The 16,905-nt window shown below is 34.9% G+C and overlaps 1 protein-coding gene and 1 pseudogene across 4 annotated transcripts in view; one reads left to right on the top strand and one right to left on the bottom strand.

Annotated features, from left to right (window-relative positions):
- KIAA0825 (KIAA0825 ortholog) overlaps positions 1-16,905 on the bottom strand; it is a 544,517-nt gene that overhangs the window by 448,297 nt on the left and 79,315 nt on the right. For 3 of the 4 annotated variants that reach the window (XM_072606106.1, XM_072606107.1, XM_072606109.1), the window contains exons 3-4: positions 16,565-16,736; positions 9,889-10,558 (exon numbers count right to left, since the gene is read on the bottom strand). In XM_072606106.1, the coding sequence (XP_072462207.1) occupies positions 9,889-10,558; positions 16,565-16,736 (842 nt within the window). Of the gene's footprint in view, positions 1-9,888; positions 10,559-15,160; positions 15,235-16,564; positions 16,737-16,905 lie in introns of all 4 variants that reach the window. The other variant, XM_072606108.1, reaches the window with a different exon arrangement.
- LOC140501942 (tyrosyl-DNA phosphodiesterase 1 pseudogene) lies at positions 1,364-3,704 on the top strand (annotated as a pseudogene).

The following is a 16,905-nucleotide window of genomic DNA, read 5'->3' as shown; positions in this document are numbered from 1 at the left end:
ACTGTGCTTTAAGAAATAATGAGCAGGCTGATTTCAGAAAAATCTGAACTTACATGAACTGATGTAGAGTGAAGTGAGCAGAAATAGGAGAACATCGTACACAGTAAGAGATATTGAACTATGAAGAACTGTGAATGTCTTAGGTATTCTCAGCAACACAATGATCCAAGACAATCCCAAGGGACTCATGATGAAAAATATCATCAGCCTCCAGAAGGCTTTCCTTTCCTTTCACTTTCCTCCCTCCTTCCTTCCTTCTTTCCTTTTTTCTTTCTTTTCTTTCTTTCTTTCCTTTTTTCTTTCTTTCTTTTTTTCTTTCTTTCCTTCTTTCCTTCCTTCCTTCCTTTCTTCCATCCTTCCTTCCTTCCATCCTCCCTTTTTTCTTTTTCTTTCTTTCCTTCTTTCCTCCTTCCTTTCTCTTTTGCACACCCTCAGTTCTAAACAAACAAGTCTATTTGCTATTTCTTGTATATGACACCAACATCTCATCTCCTGTCTCCATGTATTTTCTCAGGTGTGGACTCTCCCCAATTCCATTTGAAAAGTGTTCCAAAACACAAATAACACAAAAGAAGAAACACAAAATAAGAAAAATTCTCCAAATACTACAAATTGAAAAAGAAGATTTTAAAAAAAGGGAAATACTTAGTCAAAATTGGAGGAACTATGGGAAGTAATACATTGTTGATGGAGTTATGAATGAATCCCATGATTATGGAAAGCAACTGGAAATTATATCAGAAATTGCTAATCTGTTTATTCTCTCTGACCTTGTCATTCCAATTGTGGGTATACTATGGAATCAAGGAAGTCAAAAAGCAAAAAACATTCCCATATATTACAAAATATTTATAACTACACTTTCTGGAGAGGCTCTCAACAAATGGGCACTCATCATTTGAGACCGGTGGCTGAAAAACTATAGTATATTAACTTAACAGGACTGTATTGTATAAGAAAGTAAATATAAAAAAGTCAGAAAAACATGAAAAGACAAAGTAATTTGAAGCAGAAGAAAACATAATGGCTATTATAATGTAAATTGTTGTTGCTCTTGCTTGTTCTTCCTTCTAGAAGAGTAACATGGCGTCAGGGAGGTGATGTCATAACATGGAAATGAATTAGACTGAAATGAGGGAGGGCTATGTAAAGTCACCAGTCTCCCTGTCTCCTCCAGAGTCATCTGGGTCCAGTGGCCAGATACAGATCAGGACAACTAGAGATGGCCCAGGATGCAGTGAGGGACCTTGGCCTTTTTAAGCTAAGGTCTTTGACAGGTCTCAGTTAATGATTAAGGCTTAATAAGAAATGAGGCTGGTCCCCGGACAAGGGCCGGGTTTGAACTGCGAGGAGGCAAAGAGTTGTTGCGGCTGCAGAAGGTGCCGGGGGAGGAGGCTGGCATGCAGAAACATGTCTCAGGAAAGCAGTTATGGGAAGTGGACTGTTTCCAGCAGTGATGAAAGTGAAGGAGATGAAAAGACACGCATTGAGAAACCTTCTACCTCTTCACTGCCCAGTTTTGGGCGCAATGTGCTGAATGGTCCTGGATACACATGTTCTGATGCCTGGAAAGCTGCTTACCGAAGGAAGTTATCACCAGTGAAATTTGACAGTAAAAATTTGCCTTCCAAAATCTCATCCCCTAAAAGGCAGAAGAGTTCCCAGGAAGATTTAGGCTGGGACCTGTCCAGTAGTGATGAGGAGGAGCCCCACCCAAATGGCCAATCAAGGCAGCCAGGGAAAGGGACAGTCAAAGAAGAAAAATGTACGTCTCCAAAAGAACCATCTGAACATAGATCCAGAGATTGCCAGCCTCCTGTCATCCCAAAGACGGAAGGGGACCATGAGGCTTCAGATGAAGCCCAAGAACCGTGGGGCGTATTGGATGAAAAGAACCTATTCAGATTTTATCTCACCAAAGTCTCAGGAATTATGTCTAAGTATAACTCAGGAGCACTCCACATTAAAGACATTTTATCTCCTCCGTTTGGAACACTTTTGTCTTCAGCTCAGTTTAACTACTGCTTTGATGTGGACTGGCTTGTAAGACAGTACCCACTAGAGTTCAGGAAGAAGCCCATCTTGCTTGTGCATGGGGACAAAAGAGAAGCCAAGGCTCGATTGCAAGAGCAGGCAAAGCCTTATGAAAACATTTCTCTTTGCCAGGCCAAGTTGGATATTGCATTTGGAACTCATCATACGAAAATGATGCTGCTGTTGTATGAAGAAGGCCTTCGAGTTGTCATCCATACTTCCAATCTTATTCAGGCTGACTGGCACCAAAAAACCCAAGGAATATGGTTCAGCCCTTTATATCCACGACTACCATATGGAACACCCAGTACTCATGGTGAATCACCAACACACTTCAAATCTGATCTCATAAGTTACTTAATGGCTTACAATGCTCCTCCTCTCAAAGAATGGACAGATATCATCCAAGAGCATGACCTTTCTGAAACAAGGGTTTATCTTATTGGGTCAACTCCCGGACGATTTCAAGGGAATCATAAAGAAGACTGGGGCCATTTTCGGCTTAGGAAGCTTCTGAAAGAACACACCTCATTGGTACCTGAGCAGCAATCATGGCCTATCATAGGCCAGTTTTCAAGCATTGGTTCTTTGGGAGCTGATGAGTCTAAATGGCTTTGTGCTGAGTTTAAAGACAGCCTGGTGATTCTGGGAAATTGTGGAAAGACTCAAGGACAGCATGATGCTCCTCTCCATTTGATTTATCCCACGGTGGAGAATGTCCGGAACAGTTTGGAAGGATATCCTGCTGGTGGCTCCCTTCCATACAGCTTACAAACTGCAGAAAAACAACTTTGGCTTCACTCCTATTTTCACAAGTGGTCCGCAGAAACCTCAGGTCGTACCAGTGCCATGCCTCACATTAAGACCTATATGAGACTCTCTCCAGACTTTGCAAAGATGGCTTGGTTTCTCATCACAAGTGCAAACTTATCTAAGGCTGCTTGGGGAGCTTTGGAGAAAAATGGTACCCAGCTGACGATCCAATCTTATGAACTTGGAGTTCTTTTTCTCCCTTCAGCATTTGGAATGGATACCTTCAAAGTCAAAAGGAAAGCCTTTTCAGAAAACCGGGAGCCAGCAACCTCTTTTCCTGTGCCTTATGATTTGCCTCCAGAAATTTACGACCATAAAGATCATCCGTGGATTTGGAATAACCCCTATATTAAGGCACCAGATACCCATGGAAATATGTGGGTTCCATCATGAAAAGCTTAAAGCAGCCTAAAGTAGGGAAATCAGACAGACACAGGGCCCAGAGACTGGATTCTTTCTTATTCTTGGATATAGAATTACACAGAGAATGTCCATTTAAAAAAAAAAATAACCATATGGAAAAAGTATAGAACAAGACAACTTTAAGAAAATCTGTACAAGGAACTAAAGGTGATGGTCTTTCCTGTATGTGTAATTACTAAAACCACATATTTTAATTCACTTTCGTATGCATGCATTTTGAATTGAGGCTATTAAAGTTTAAAAATGCTTAAAAGAAATTACATTTCAAAAGAACCTCAGTGTTGTCTAGATTCAAACTTGTCTCAGCAGGTGTGAAACCCATGTGTTCATGTTTCTTCATTACGTTCCCACTGTCCACTGTGAAAGATTCTGTTTGTACAATTGAAACATAGATAAATGATACTTTAGTTAAAAAAAAAAAAAAGAAAAAGAAATGAGGCTGAGCATGGCCTAATTACCTTAAAAAAAAAAAAAGGTTAAATCCAGTCTGGGAGGGGAAAATCCTCAAGGTTGTTGGTCAAAATGGAAACAATTGCTATTTACATTAATTCTGAGCTAATGATGGCGCAAACAACAACCAAGTAGGGCTTGACCTGGGATCTATAAACAATTCTAAGAGACTGGTAAAAAAGTTAAAAGCATTAACCACTACTGATTCCTGAGGAAATAAGGTGAAACATACAATGCAAATTTAATAATGAAATCCTAAATAATTCACAATGACCATATGAAAAATATGCTTAAAATAGGTTTAAATGCCTACTTTACATCTATGTAAATACAAATATGTATGTAAGCATATACACATATATCACTCAATATAATCCTAAATAATGGCCATGGTCTCCCACTGTACTCTGGGCTGTCTCCAGTCATCCTGATTGATATCTGGCCACTGGATCCAGATGGCTCTGGTGGAAAAAGTGAGACTGATTACTTTGCACAGCCTTCCCTCACTCAAATCAAAGTTACTTGTAAGTCATGTCATCATCTCCCTGATGTCATGGTCAGCTTTGAGAAGGAAGGAAAAACCACAACCTGTGAGAAGTCTGAGTTGCCTGAATGGTGACCCAGCTGGCCAGTTCCACCTGGGCAATTCAGCTCGTCCTTTCCTCTCCTTTCCTCTCTTTTCCTCTCCTCGAGGATGTTCTGCCCAAAGAAGGGTTAATTTTGATGGGTGAAAGCTATCTAGTCAACTTGGGATTTACTGGCTAGATTTTTTTAAAATTTAATTTAATTTAATTATTATTTTTTTTAATGTTCTACAATCACTACCATAAAATTAAGATTTTATCCCTGCCACACCTACCCCCCCCCCCCACTACCCCGCTCCCTCCCCACGACAGCATACGATTCTGTATAGGTTCTACATACACTTTCCTATTGAGTACGTTTTCAGTATAGTTATGCTATGTAGTCGAACTAAAATTTCTTTCTCAAAGACCAAGCCATTCATTCCTGATCTCATGGATTGCACAATAATAGGTCCTTGCCCAAGAACCACTTAATGGTTATTTTGGGGCCCCCTTGGCTAAGGGTGAACATAAGTAGCAACTGTTTCTCTTTTGGCCAGCAACTCAGAGGGTCTTGCCCTCCCAGTTTGACTTTTTTTTTTTAATTAAAAGGGCCATCCCTTGACTCACTTTTTAAAGAGACCAATTTACTGAAAGGGTGTTGCCTCACTCAAAGTGAGAACCTGAAAAGACCTTCGCTTAAAAGGGCCAGGGTCTCCCACTGCATCCCAGGGCATCTCCAGTTGTCCTGATTGATATCTGGCTGCTGGACCCAAAGGGCTCTGGAGGAGAAAGTGAAGCTGGTGACCTGCACAGCCCTCCCTCACTTAAATCAAAGTCAATTACAAGTCATGTCATTATCTCCCTGATGTCATGGTCCCCTTTGAGAATGAAGGACAAACCACAACCACAAATAAGTCTCAACTATATGAAAAAATTATGTTTTTAATAAATGGGTCAAAGAATGAATTATACAGACAATAAATGAAATCACCTATCAGAAATCTGGAGATGAAACCAAAGCAGCTCTCAGAAGAAAAATTATACAAATTTTAAAATAGGGAAAAAAGATTAATGAACCCAATATGTATTTTAAAAGTTGGAAACCCAACTAATAAACAAAACCCCCAAAACAAGCCCCAAAGAGGAAATCTTGAAAATTAGGGGAGAAATAGTTGAATTGGAAATTTTTTTAAAAAGACTATAGAAATAAAAGCTAAACAAACTAAAAAGTCTACAGAAACAAAACGTAATGCTAAATTCTCATGAAAGATAAGCAAAATGAAAAAAAACCTTTAGCTAACTGGATTCAGAGGGCAAATTAACAAAATAAAAAATTAACAAGTGGAAGTCATAAAAAAGCCAGAAATTGAAAATAATTATCAGAATCATCTCTGCACAGTTATATGTCAACAAAATTAAGAATCTAAAAGAAATAATTACCTGAAAAATACAAGAATTTCAAAAACAGGATCCCAAATAGAGATCTTATTCAAATCTCAGAAAACGAAATAGAAACAGTTTTAAAGGAACTTCCAAAATGGGGAAGAGGAAAAAACAAACAACAACTCTTGGTCCCAATGCATTTACAAGAGAATTCTATAGAAAGCATGGGGAATAATGGATACTTAAGCTGCACAAATTGTTCTAAAAATTTGAAAGAAAATATTCTGCCATACTCTTCTTATACAAAAAAATATAGTCCTAATTCCTAAATCATGAAAAGATAAAGATTAAAAAAAATAGGAGAATTATAGGCCACTATTATTAATAAATAAATAACAATCCAAATTTTTAAAATTAAATTCTGGCAAACAGACTACAGCAATTTATCCAAAAATCACTAATTATGATCAAGCTAGATTTAATGACATGGAGTTGAAAAGATGGCCCAACATAGGTGGGGAAGGGGAATCAACATAATTAATTATATTAAAAACAAAAACTTCTAAAATGACAAGATAATCACAATAGATGAAGAAAAAATTTGGCCTTTTTAAGAATTACCTACAAAACATAGACATAGAAGGATCTTTTATTTTAATAAGTTAAGTATATAACTAAAAGCAAAAGAATACATTACATACAATGGGTAGTACCATAAGCTTTCTTAATAAATGTTAGAGAAAGCAAAGATGCCTCTTTCCCCACTATAATTTGATATGGTTTTATAAATATTTATAATAGAAATAAGAACAGAGAAAGAAATTAAAGACAGGCAAAGGGTAGACAAATCTATCCCTATTTACTGATAACATGATTTGCTTTCAGAAACTGAGACAACTAATAACTTCAGCAAAGTTGTAGGCTACAAAATAAGCCCATAAAAATCAGCAGCAATTCTATGTAATCAAAACAAAATCTAGGAGGCAATAATGGAAAGACAAATCTCATTCAAAATAACTACAAATTGCATTAAACATTTGGGAATCATTATACCAAAGTACATTTGATACTTCTATAAATTATATTAGAAAATACTCCTTAAATAAGTAAAGAACAACTTAAATAGCTGGAGGAATATTTAACGTTCATGGCTGGGCTGGGCCAATACAGTATTAAAAAATTATATGCTAACATTAATTTATAGATTTAAGGATATAATGGTGAAACTACTAGGCTTTATAGAACTAGTTAAAATAATAACAAAAATCATTTGGAGGAACAAAAGATCTCAAGAGACAGTATGTTTCCAAGTGTACTTGAAGCCTCTCCTTGGCAGACTCTGTCAAGGGTAGTCACTCTATTGGCGTAGCTCTTTAAGAATACAATCAACGCCACACTATGATGAGGCAATGAAACAGAACTCTGGATAAAGATCTTATTAAATCTTCTAGGTTTGATATACCATTCTAGCCTAAGGTCTTTCTGACCTTTTCACCTAAGCCCAAGAGGCCCCCTCCATGCTCACCACCATTCCTCTGTCACCTCTGCCAGCAACTGAAAGTCTCTGATTCAGGTCACTGGCCTCCACAGCTGAATCACTAAACTGTCCTTGAAGCAGCACTGCATTCTGGGGGAAGGATCAGTTCTTTGAGGGTCCTAGAACCTGGCTGTGTAGAAATCAGTTTGACTGTGACCATTTCTCCCTTCTCTGTGCCTTCCTTAGTATTGCCTCACAAATCCAACTCTCCACCAAGAAAAGGTCCACAGTTGATTTCCCTTCTGCAGTTCCCTTTAGCTATGATGTGCAGCCACAGCCTCTATGCAGAAACCAGAAACATGATCAACAGAAAAGAAAAAAATCAACATCAGCCCTGAAATGCCATAAAACCTGTAAACATTCCAACCACATGAATCTTGTCTTATGTTATATATGATATTTAACACATGTAACACTTTCTTCTTGAAAGCACTTTACAAACAAGAGAGAGTACTGTATATAAAAATTTGGAAAATAAGTGCACTTAGGAAATGCATTTAAAGATTTATACTTTATCAGTTAAGGTAAAAGTCTCTTTGCTTTTAAACTGCATTCCCAGAGTCCTAATTTAAATGACTCTGCAATAATATGCTGTATCCTATAACAACATAAAATACGCTATAACCAAAAATTGTGCTGATACATAACCATTTCATAATAAGAGGCAAAGTTACCCTAGGAAAGCAAAAGAAATTCACATAAGAACAAAAGCCAATTATTTGAAAATTCAACTGTAATAATGTTTGAAAAAATCACTTATTAAGGAAATAAAATCAGAATGAGCAACACTCTTTCAAGATAAAAGTTATGATTCAGTGGATGACATGACACACCTAACTAATAAAAAATTTAACAAAATTCATGAAATCTTGGAATCTTCCAGTATTGTTTTCTGACTCTGCATGCTTAACTTCTGGGACAGTGATGGGGTAAGTCCCAGGGTTAACTTGACAGATGCAATTTAATATTTAATATTAAATGTTTCTTACATTACTATACTTGTTTTAAATTCCATGTTACAATATAAAATCATGGGATTTCTTGGATCCAAATTGAAACTAATTTCTCTAAACTTGGAGTTCTTAATCTGGGGACTATGAATTTGTTTTAAAAAAAATTTTTTGGGGGTGACTACATTTCAATGTAACATTTTTCTATGTAAACTTATGTATTTTAAGCATTTAAAAATGTATTCTGAGAAGGGATCCAAAGCCTTGACCTAGACTGCTAAAGTGAACATGAAACAAAAAAAGTTTAAGGCCACTAAACAATGGGAATACCCAAACACAACACCAAAATTATCAACTTTTTCAATTTTTTTTTTCTTTAAACATGTCAGGGTTTGGTTATCCCTAACTAATCTCTACAAGTAGACATGATCTTTAGGGAAATCTTCTACTATAAGGCAGCAAGCTATAGGAGGACAGGGACAGGTATTAAAGCTTAAAACAACACTAAGAAGTTTGGGACAATCTGTAAAAATTTGACTTCTTCTCCTAGTATCTAGCACAGCATCAAAGATATAGTACGTGCTTAGCAAATAATGTTTTAGTTTTTTTTAAATTTTCAAATATGTCTATTGAGCTATAAGTGCCTCTATTATATATAAAGAAAATATTCTCAATTACAATTTGTTATAATTAAATGTTTGCATTCATCTTCATAGTCTTCTTTTAGTCGGAGTGAACTCTGATATTCCCTCCAGAACCAAGTTAATTCTATGTTACTAAGTTTCCTTTAAAAAAAAGTATAGATAATTGTTCCCTTGACTTGAGAAAGTTAATTTCCTTCCCTAAAAGGAAGGAAAGGATAAATATTTGAGAAAATCTGGCTCATCTTTTCTTCAATCCATTTTTCAAGGACTGAGTGAAAAACAGTTTTTATGAACATATTTTAAGATACACCTGAATTTTTTCATCAAATACATTGTTACTAAACAAATTAATTTTTCATCTTCATTTTTAAGAAAAGTTGCATTTTCCTCCTATATTCCTTCATCAGTGGGATGTTATATAAAACTACCTATCATGAAAGAGCAGAATGTGCTTTACAGAAAGTACTTACTTTTAGACTAATGTCTTCTGAGTAAAAGTTTGAAATTGCTTATTGTTCTACTTGTATTCACTCTTGTTAGAAAACAATTAGTAGGAATTAATAAATTAATAATGTTATATATGCTATACCTGCCTAATTATATGAAATTTATGACTTCTCTAAATTTATTAGGTATGTTTGACTAAAGTATATAATTTTAAAACTTTTAACTTTAGTAAATTCAAAGTCTGGGGAAGACTGACATTGCATGCTGTTTTCAATAATACGTCTTCATGTCTAGTATAACACAAAAAATCAAAACTGCAGAATTCAAGTACATATCTATAAGACAGTTGTAAACCAGACAATTTTTCACGGATAATCTTAAGAAAATGCTCTCATTAGTTAAACATTTGGCTTACGTTTCCAAAGTCTTTAATAATTCAATAATGGGAAAAATTACTACATTTCCATAACCTAATTAGATTTTCAACCAAAGGAACATACGCAAATGTGTAAAGTGTTGCAAGATTGAATTCTGACTTACTTTTGAGACTGCATGAGATTAGTAAAATATTAAGGACACAGAAAAGGCACAGACTTTAACAAGTAGTAACTATAATGAACAAAATTTTAAATGGTACTAACCCAAGGCATGTACTACTCCTCTATGTTTGCTGGAACTCTTGCCCGTTTTAATCACATGGACAGCATTTTCTTTGAATTGCAGCTCACAAAATCTTTCCAGAAAATTGGTCATTTCTTCCTTAATCGAATCCAGGTAAGTTTCATTAATGAATTTTAGTGCTGAAGAAGGAGCCAAAATTTCACTTAGTACATAAAAATCTTGCTTGATCATTCTGCACAATTTAAGTATTGAATTTAAATAATCATGTATCACTGTATCTAAATTTGCTTCTCTGTTGTAAGACAAAAAACAATTTTCTAGGATTTGAGTAACCAGTTTATTCTGTAGACTTTGATACTTGGCTAAAACTTCTGACTCTGGATAAAGAAACAAAAGTTGTCGAATGCAGTGAGTTTTAAATGAAATAGTGTGCGGCGAATTATTTATGTTATTATGACTTTGTAATTTGCTCAGTAAGAAGCGTCGAAGATGCAATCTGATATCATCCCACAAAGACTTTACATCCACAGATGAGTGATCTTCAACTGCATGTAGAGATGTTCTAGATGTGAATAGGAAAGATGTTCCACTTGGGGTACATGGGAATGAAACTCCACACTGACTGGAGAGATCCAAAAGGAACTCCAGGATCATTTCTTCTTGATTTTGTTCATTCTTCAATAAATCTTGCTAAAAAAAAAAAAAGGAAGAAAACAATTTTAGATATTAACCACAAAAAAGGGATCATCAGTTTCAAAGCATGCAAAGTAACATGTTTAATATCATCAAATATTTTTCATTAAATGCTTACTATTTTTAAGTGAGTTCTTTTTGTAAAAGTTGACACTTTTAAAGAAATAAATGAATTTTGCAGTTCTACATATCATCTCAGCCATAATGAAGAACCTATTACAATTCTACTGTAAGACTTTCATTTTTAGCAAGTATATTTAAAGACCCATGATTTCATCAAGATTGAAAGTGCACATCCTCCTCTGATACAAATTACAACCTCTCTATACCATAGTGATTATTTGTAGCAAAAAAAAAAAGTCATCATAGTTTATCATAGTGACCAAGGGCTCCCAGGTACAGTCCATCACCAGGCCACAGTTTGAAGCCTGTCTAGTACAGTTGGACCTAACAGAGCTTATGTAACTCTGGACCGGCCTCAAAGGTATTATTGTGAACCTAGGGTAATGTTCATCTCCCAGTGGAATAGCATGATACTTAATTAGAGACAGTGACCAAGTTGGGTTTTTTTTCATATTTGGTTTTGCATGTAACTATTCCAGACTCTTAAAATTTCTACTTCCATTTCTTCTCTTATGATCCAAACTGAGGCCAAAGTTGGGAACTGCTAAAGAATTTTTAAAATTGGAACTCTACCTAAACAATTTTTCACTTGTTTAAAAATCTAAATAAAAAACTAATTAATTTTGAAGCCTGGCTCATAGATATTTTAAAAAAAGGTAATATAATATCCATAAGTAATTTCTGGTAGCTGTCTTTCATGCCATGTTAAAACTACAAAAGCTTAAAGGAAAACTGAAATGGTTTTGGAGAATTTTAGAATAAATATGAGAGTTCTAAATATATCAAGTATATGCAAGTTACTAACAGATGCCATTTTGAAGGAAGAAATTTAATACATCTGAAGTTTTCAATTTTTTCTTCAAATTTATTTCTGAGAATCATGTTCAAATATGTTTTCATCTTGAAAATTGGTATTTAAGTATTTTATCTCCAAAAAAAAGAATTAACTTCAAGATAAGAAAATCCTAATTAGTCATCAAATGATGGCATGGACTAACTTATACAGATCATGATCTTTCAATTATCTGTGCTAAGGAAGGGAGGGGAAGCCATACTCTTGAGAATTTAAAATAATCAATGAAACAAAAACCTTTTTCTCTTTACTTTTAGATTTCATTTTATGTCTTTTCCCTAAATATTCATATTTTGAATTTTTACTTTGTTCTGGTTAATACTACAATTAGCCTGAAGTTTCTGATCATATCCCTCTGATGAGGAAAGAAATTAGATCTGAAGCATGTTAAGTGTCAAGAAAAACCAGACAGGGGTAGAAATTTTCTTCTGGATAAAATCAGTCAGTCAATCAGTCAACTAGCATTCATTAAACCCCTACTAGGTGCTTGACACTTTGCTAAGTGCTAGAGGACATAAAAAGTGCAAAAAAAATCCTCAATGTGTGCTCTCAAGGAGTTCACAGGATAACAGTGGGGAAAACAATATTCAAAGGACCGCACAGACAAGATACATACAAGATAAATCAATTACACATGTAGGTATATTTTGATACTATAATCTCAGTGAAGTAGGTGCTCCCTCTAAAGGTTGTAACTTCTCCACATTTTCTCATCCTGAGTAACTCTGGTCCATGTCTCCTCATTAATCCCATGTGCACACGTGCATACACACACACACACACACACACACACACACACACACACACACACACACGCTCTCTCTCTCTCTCTCTCTCTTTCTTTCTCTCACTCTTATTCTAATGCCTTAGGTGACCCTAAGTTGTTGAAAGCTCTTTGCCAGTCTGCAAACCCTGGCAGTTCTAACAAACTGGAAAGGTAACAAGTAAAGGCTCAGTGATGTACTAAATGTCTGGTATTTGCAGAGCAATTGTGATAAACATGGAGAAGCTCACAATTAGATTGATGTTGCTTAATGAATTTTTTGACAACAGAAGCTTTGGAAGGCAATCTATTAAGTTGTAAAGGTATTGTGACCCCTATCATAGTATGGAGCACATGCCCTAGTAAAATGATGTTTCTAGGAAATACTGAGGTATACACATGCATATATATTTTATATATTCACTTCAAGTATCAAATGCATTATAGTTTCACCATAATGCCATTTTTGGAATTAAAGCTAAGGGATATTATCAGAAGTGACACCATGTTCCAACAAGGTCTTTCTTGTACCAGTAGTAAGCGGAAAAGGCCAAATCTGTGGCCTTAAATATATGTATTATAATTAAGAGTATCTGAGTTAAAAACAAGTTTTAGATTACAGTGGGTAATGTTATATGAACTTCCAAGAAATAAGAGATGATGCACCTAACATGGAGTCAAGTGATCTTGGTTAAAATATTGGCTTGCCACTTATTAGCTCTATGACCTTGGGCAAATTATCTAAATACTCTGAATGCCAACATCTGTAAAATGGAGGTAATTACTACCAACAAGCATGCTGTGAGATGTAAATGAAATAACTCACATGAAGTACTTTGTAACTGTATGTAAATATGCTACTATGATGATCATATAAGCATATAACTACAGTCAGTCCTCCAATGCTTTGACACGGCTGTGCCAGAAAGTATAATCTCTAGCTATCCTGCTAACAAGACAGGAAAGACATTGATTATTATCCAAATATTTACCTATATTTTTATCTTCTGAACCTAAGTTAAGAGGAGCCCATAACTAGAGTTTTGACCACCAAGTGTTTGTGGGATGTTTTTTGAATCACACCAATTTTATCACTTGTTAAATATGTGACTTTGGGGCAAATCAATGCTCTTCTCTGGTGTTCAGTTTCCTCACTGGCAAAATAATGGATTTGGACTAGTTGACCTTTAGGGTCACTTCCACCTCTAAATCTATAAACTCCTGTAACTATCCACTAAGATGCAGATTACAAAATGTACTAGTGAAGAGACTATCTACACTATGAAATCACAGAGCCTTGACATATTTAAGTATTATGGTCAATTGTAGCAAGTAGTTTGATTATACAAAATATACTAGGTTTCCAAAGCTCCAGTTTAACACATTTGCTAATTATGAGTCTTATAACTGTCTATTACTAAACCAGTCAAGTAAAATTTGTATAATGAGTGCCTCATTTTTTATTAGTAACTATATAATTACTAAATAAGAAAGTTAATGAAAAAATTTATGTTTGAACAGTATAATCAAAATTGACAATCCCTGGCAGATAAAATCTTCATCATAAGGTCATGTAAGTCTGGATCTTTTCTTTTTTTTTTTAACAATGCTGTGAACATACCTTCCTCGAACTAAACTGATCAATTATGTAAAAAAAAAAAAAAAAAGGACAAACCTATCAGCTTAATGAATATGAGCAAAACTAAGCAGGCCTTTGTCTCTCACAGTGAATACAGAATCACTTATGTGTGATAGATTACAAGATAATTAAAAGTTCTTGCTTTTAATTAAATAGCGAAGCATTATTAAATCAATATTAATGAAATTCAATACACATGGCTCTTAATAGACATTAAAGAAGTAACAACATCCATTTCTATTTACAAGGTTCTACCTTCACAAAAATAGCAGGTGAAAGAATTTTCTCAAATGAATAAGGCCTCAGGGCACAAAGCTTTCTTTGCTCCTCCTTTTATTACTTTAAAAAATACACACCTGTAATAATAATAAAAAGCCCCAAACTATTTTCTTTGAATCTGTTATCTACCACTTTATATAGCTTACCCCTTAAAAGTTTTATGTTTAGACAGAAATAGCAGCTTTTAAAAAATTAAATCAAAATCAAAGTTGTTTTAACTAGTAAAACTAACTGTAACAACCAAGTAGGACTTCTGTACCAAGCTACATGAATCTTTTCTGTAATTAATGACATCAAGCTGGTCATTTTTCTATAGATATCTATGTATCTATGAGAGATATACAGAATACCTCCTGTAAAATCTTCTCCTCTGTGCCTTAGGAAACTCATTATTGGGAAAACCTCAACATCCTGGTACTCTACCTCACCACCATCCTCCGTCCCTGAGACTGCAGGATGGAGCCATGAACTCCCAAACTTCCACTTATGAAGAGAGCTTAGTTTAGACCTTATTTCTCCTCTGATTGCATTACTATGACTTTTCCATCACACACACACACACACACACACAGCCCCCACTGGGCACCTTCCTATCCCCTTCCCTTTTCAGCTTCCATCTGTGCATTGTCTTCCCCCAGTGGAGCATAACCTCCTTTCAGGCAAGGCCTGCCTTTCTTTTCTCCCCAACTCTTAGCATAGTGCCTGGCACACAGTGAGCACTTAATGAATGTGTACTGACTCTTGACTAGGCTCTCATTTCTCTTCAGTGGGTCCATGATCTCAGAGAAGAGAGGCATTCCCTTCATTATTGTAGATGGCAGTTCTAAGTTGTCTAAAAAACTAGCGAAAAATTATTTTAATTATTGTTCAACTACAGTCAGCCAAATAATGCTTATCAGATGCTTTGACAAAGTAAGAGGCACAAATGACACTGTAAGTTACCGTGGAAGAAGAGGCCATTTAAGTGGTGGAGGAGTCACAACATCTTGTAGTAGTGGCTCAAAAAACAAGCAAATCTAAAAAGGATTTATAAGACAAAAATGGAAAATAATTCATAGAATTTCAGGCAAACTGGGGAATCTGATTACCTTACGGCAAAAGAACTGAGAAGGTGGTTGGAGTAACCTGAATTTTTTAGGATTTAAAAAATAAAACATCTATACATACATACATGTGTGGCTATATATGTACACATATTTACATACATACATGTGTGTGTATATAAACAGGGACTGTGATGCATCTTCGTAATTCTAGATTGTACCACATTCCAATTTTTAACGTGTGTTTAACTTGCTCATATACTTCTTAACAAGAAGCAGTCTGAATCTGGAAGACTTGGATTCAAATTCCCCTTTTGGCATTTACTAGTCATATGATCCTGGACAGATAGGTCATATAACTTCTATATGACTAAGAGGAATCCCTAAGATTTAGTAACTGAATCATAGGTGGGCTGTACTCTTCATCTCCCCTGAGGAAGAGAATTCCCTGCACTAAAATTCACCTTTCAGATACTCCTGTATATGTAACATAAGTTAAATTATGATATAACCAGAAGGGAAAACAAAAACCAGCAAACTCGTGCAAATCCCAACTGCTGAACATTAAGTAGAGATACTATTATGGAATAACAAACTGCAATGAGTACATCAATATAGTAGCAATTTACTCTAGATAATGGCTTTTAGATCTGAGGTTAGGAACTTGTTTTTTAAAAATAAAAATTGATAAATTTATTTTGATATAATTATTACCTTTGTTACCTATGAATTTTATGTATTATTCAGAGAAGGGGGTCATAGATTTACCAGGCCACCAAAGGGGCTCATGATACAAAAAAGATTGACAACCTTTGCTCTAGACTGATATCAAGAGAATGTTGGTGTTTCATATTAGTAGGAAGGGTGTCACCATGGTGAAAGAAATGGTAGTTGTTAAGTTACAATGTCCAGAAAATAGGCAAAATATTGATATTTTCAAAAAAGTATCTAAAACAAAAAAAACCCTTCAAAACTGTACCTCTTCACATATCTAAAATGTTTTAAATTTCTTAGACTCCTACATTAAATTTTTTTCATCTTTATTCCCAAACTAAAACTATTATGTGAGTTGAGGAGGCTAGGGGATATATCTAGCTCATACTCCTCATTTTTTGCCCATGGAGCAAATGAAAATAAGGAAAAAATATTTTTACTTTTGTTTAAATTATGTCCTAAATGTATTACAGCAAAGCTATTAATCAAACATAAATAAAGCATTTACAACAATAAATTCAAATTTATGTTAATGAAAAACAAATACTTTCTTTTCCTTTTTTATCTCTCTCCCTCTTTTTTTTTTTACCAAGGTTTTGAGGAATTTGATCAAATCTCCATGAGAACAGGAAGGTGGTTTGAGTGAACTGGAACTGTAGTTATTTAACCATTCAAGGCAGTCACTTGTAGTTTGTAGAGGAACATCAGAGCCACACCTTTTGTGAACTTCTGACTGGATATCTTTAAGACACTGCTGCAGGCTGAAATGAAAACAGGCCCCCAAATTTATTATTTTTCCCCCAAAATGTGAGCAATATAGAAATATAATTTTAAAACTATAAACTATTGATACAATAACCAAATAATTTTGATTTATAATATGAATTTGAACAAAACTATATTTGGATTTTCCTTATAGGATCTAATGAT

Source organism: Notamacropus eugenii, chromosome 4, assembly GCF_028372415.1.
Source record: "Notamacropus eugenii isolate mMacEug1 chromosome 4, mMacEug1.pri_v2, whole genome shotgun sequence".
Lineage (NCBI taxonomy): Eukaryota > Metazoa > Chordata > Mammalia > Diprotodontia > Macropodidae > Notamacropus > Notamacropus eugenii.
This window is presented reverse-complemented; position numbering and strand designations above follow the sequence as displayed.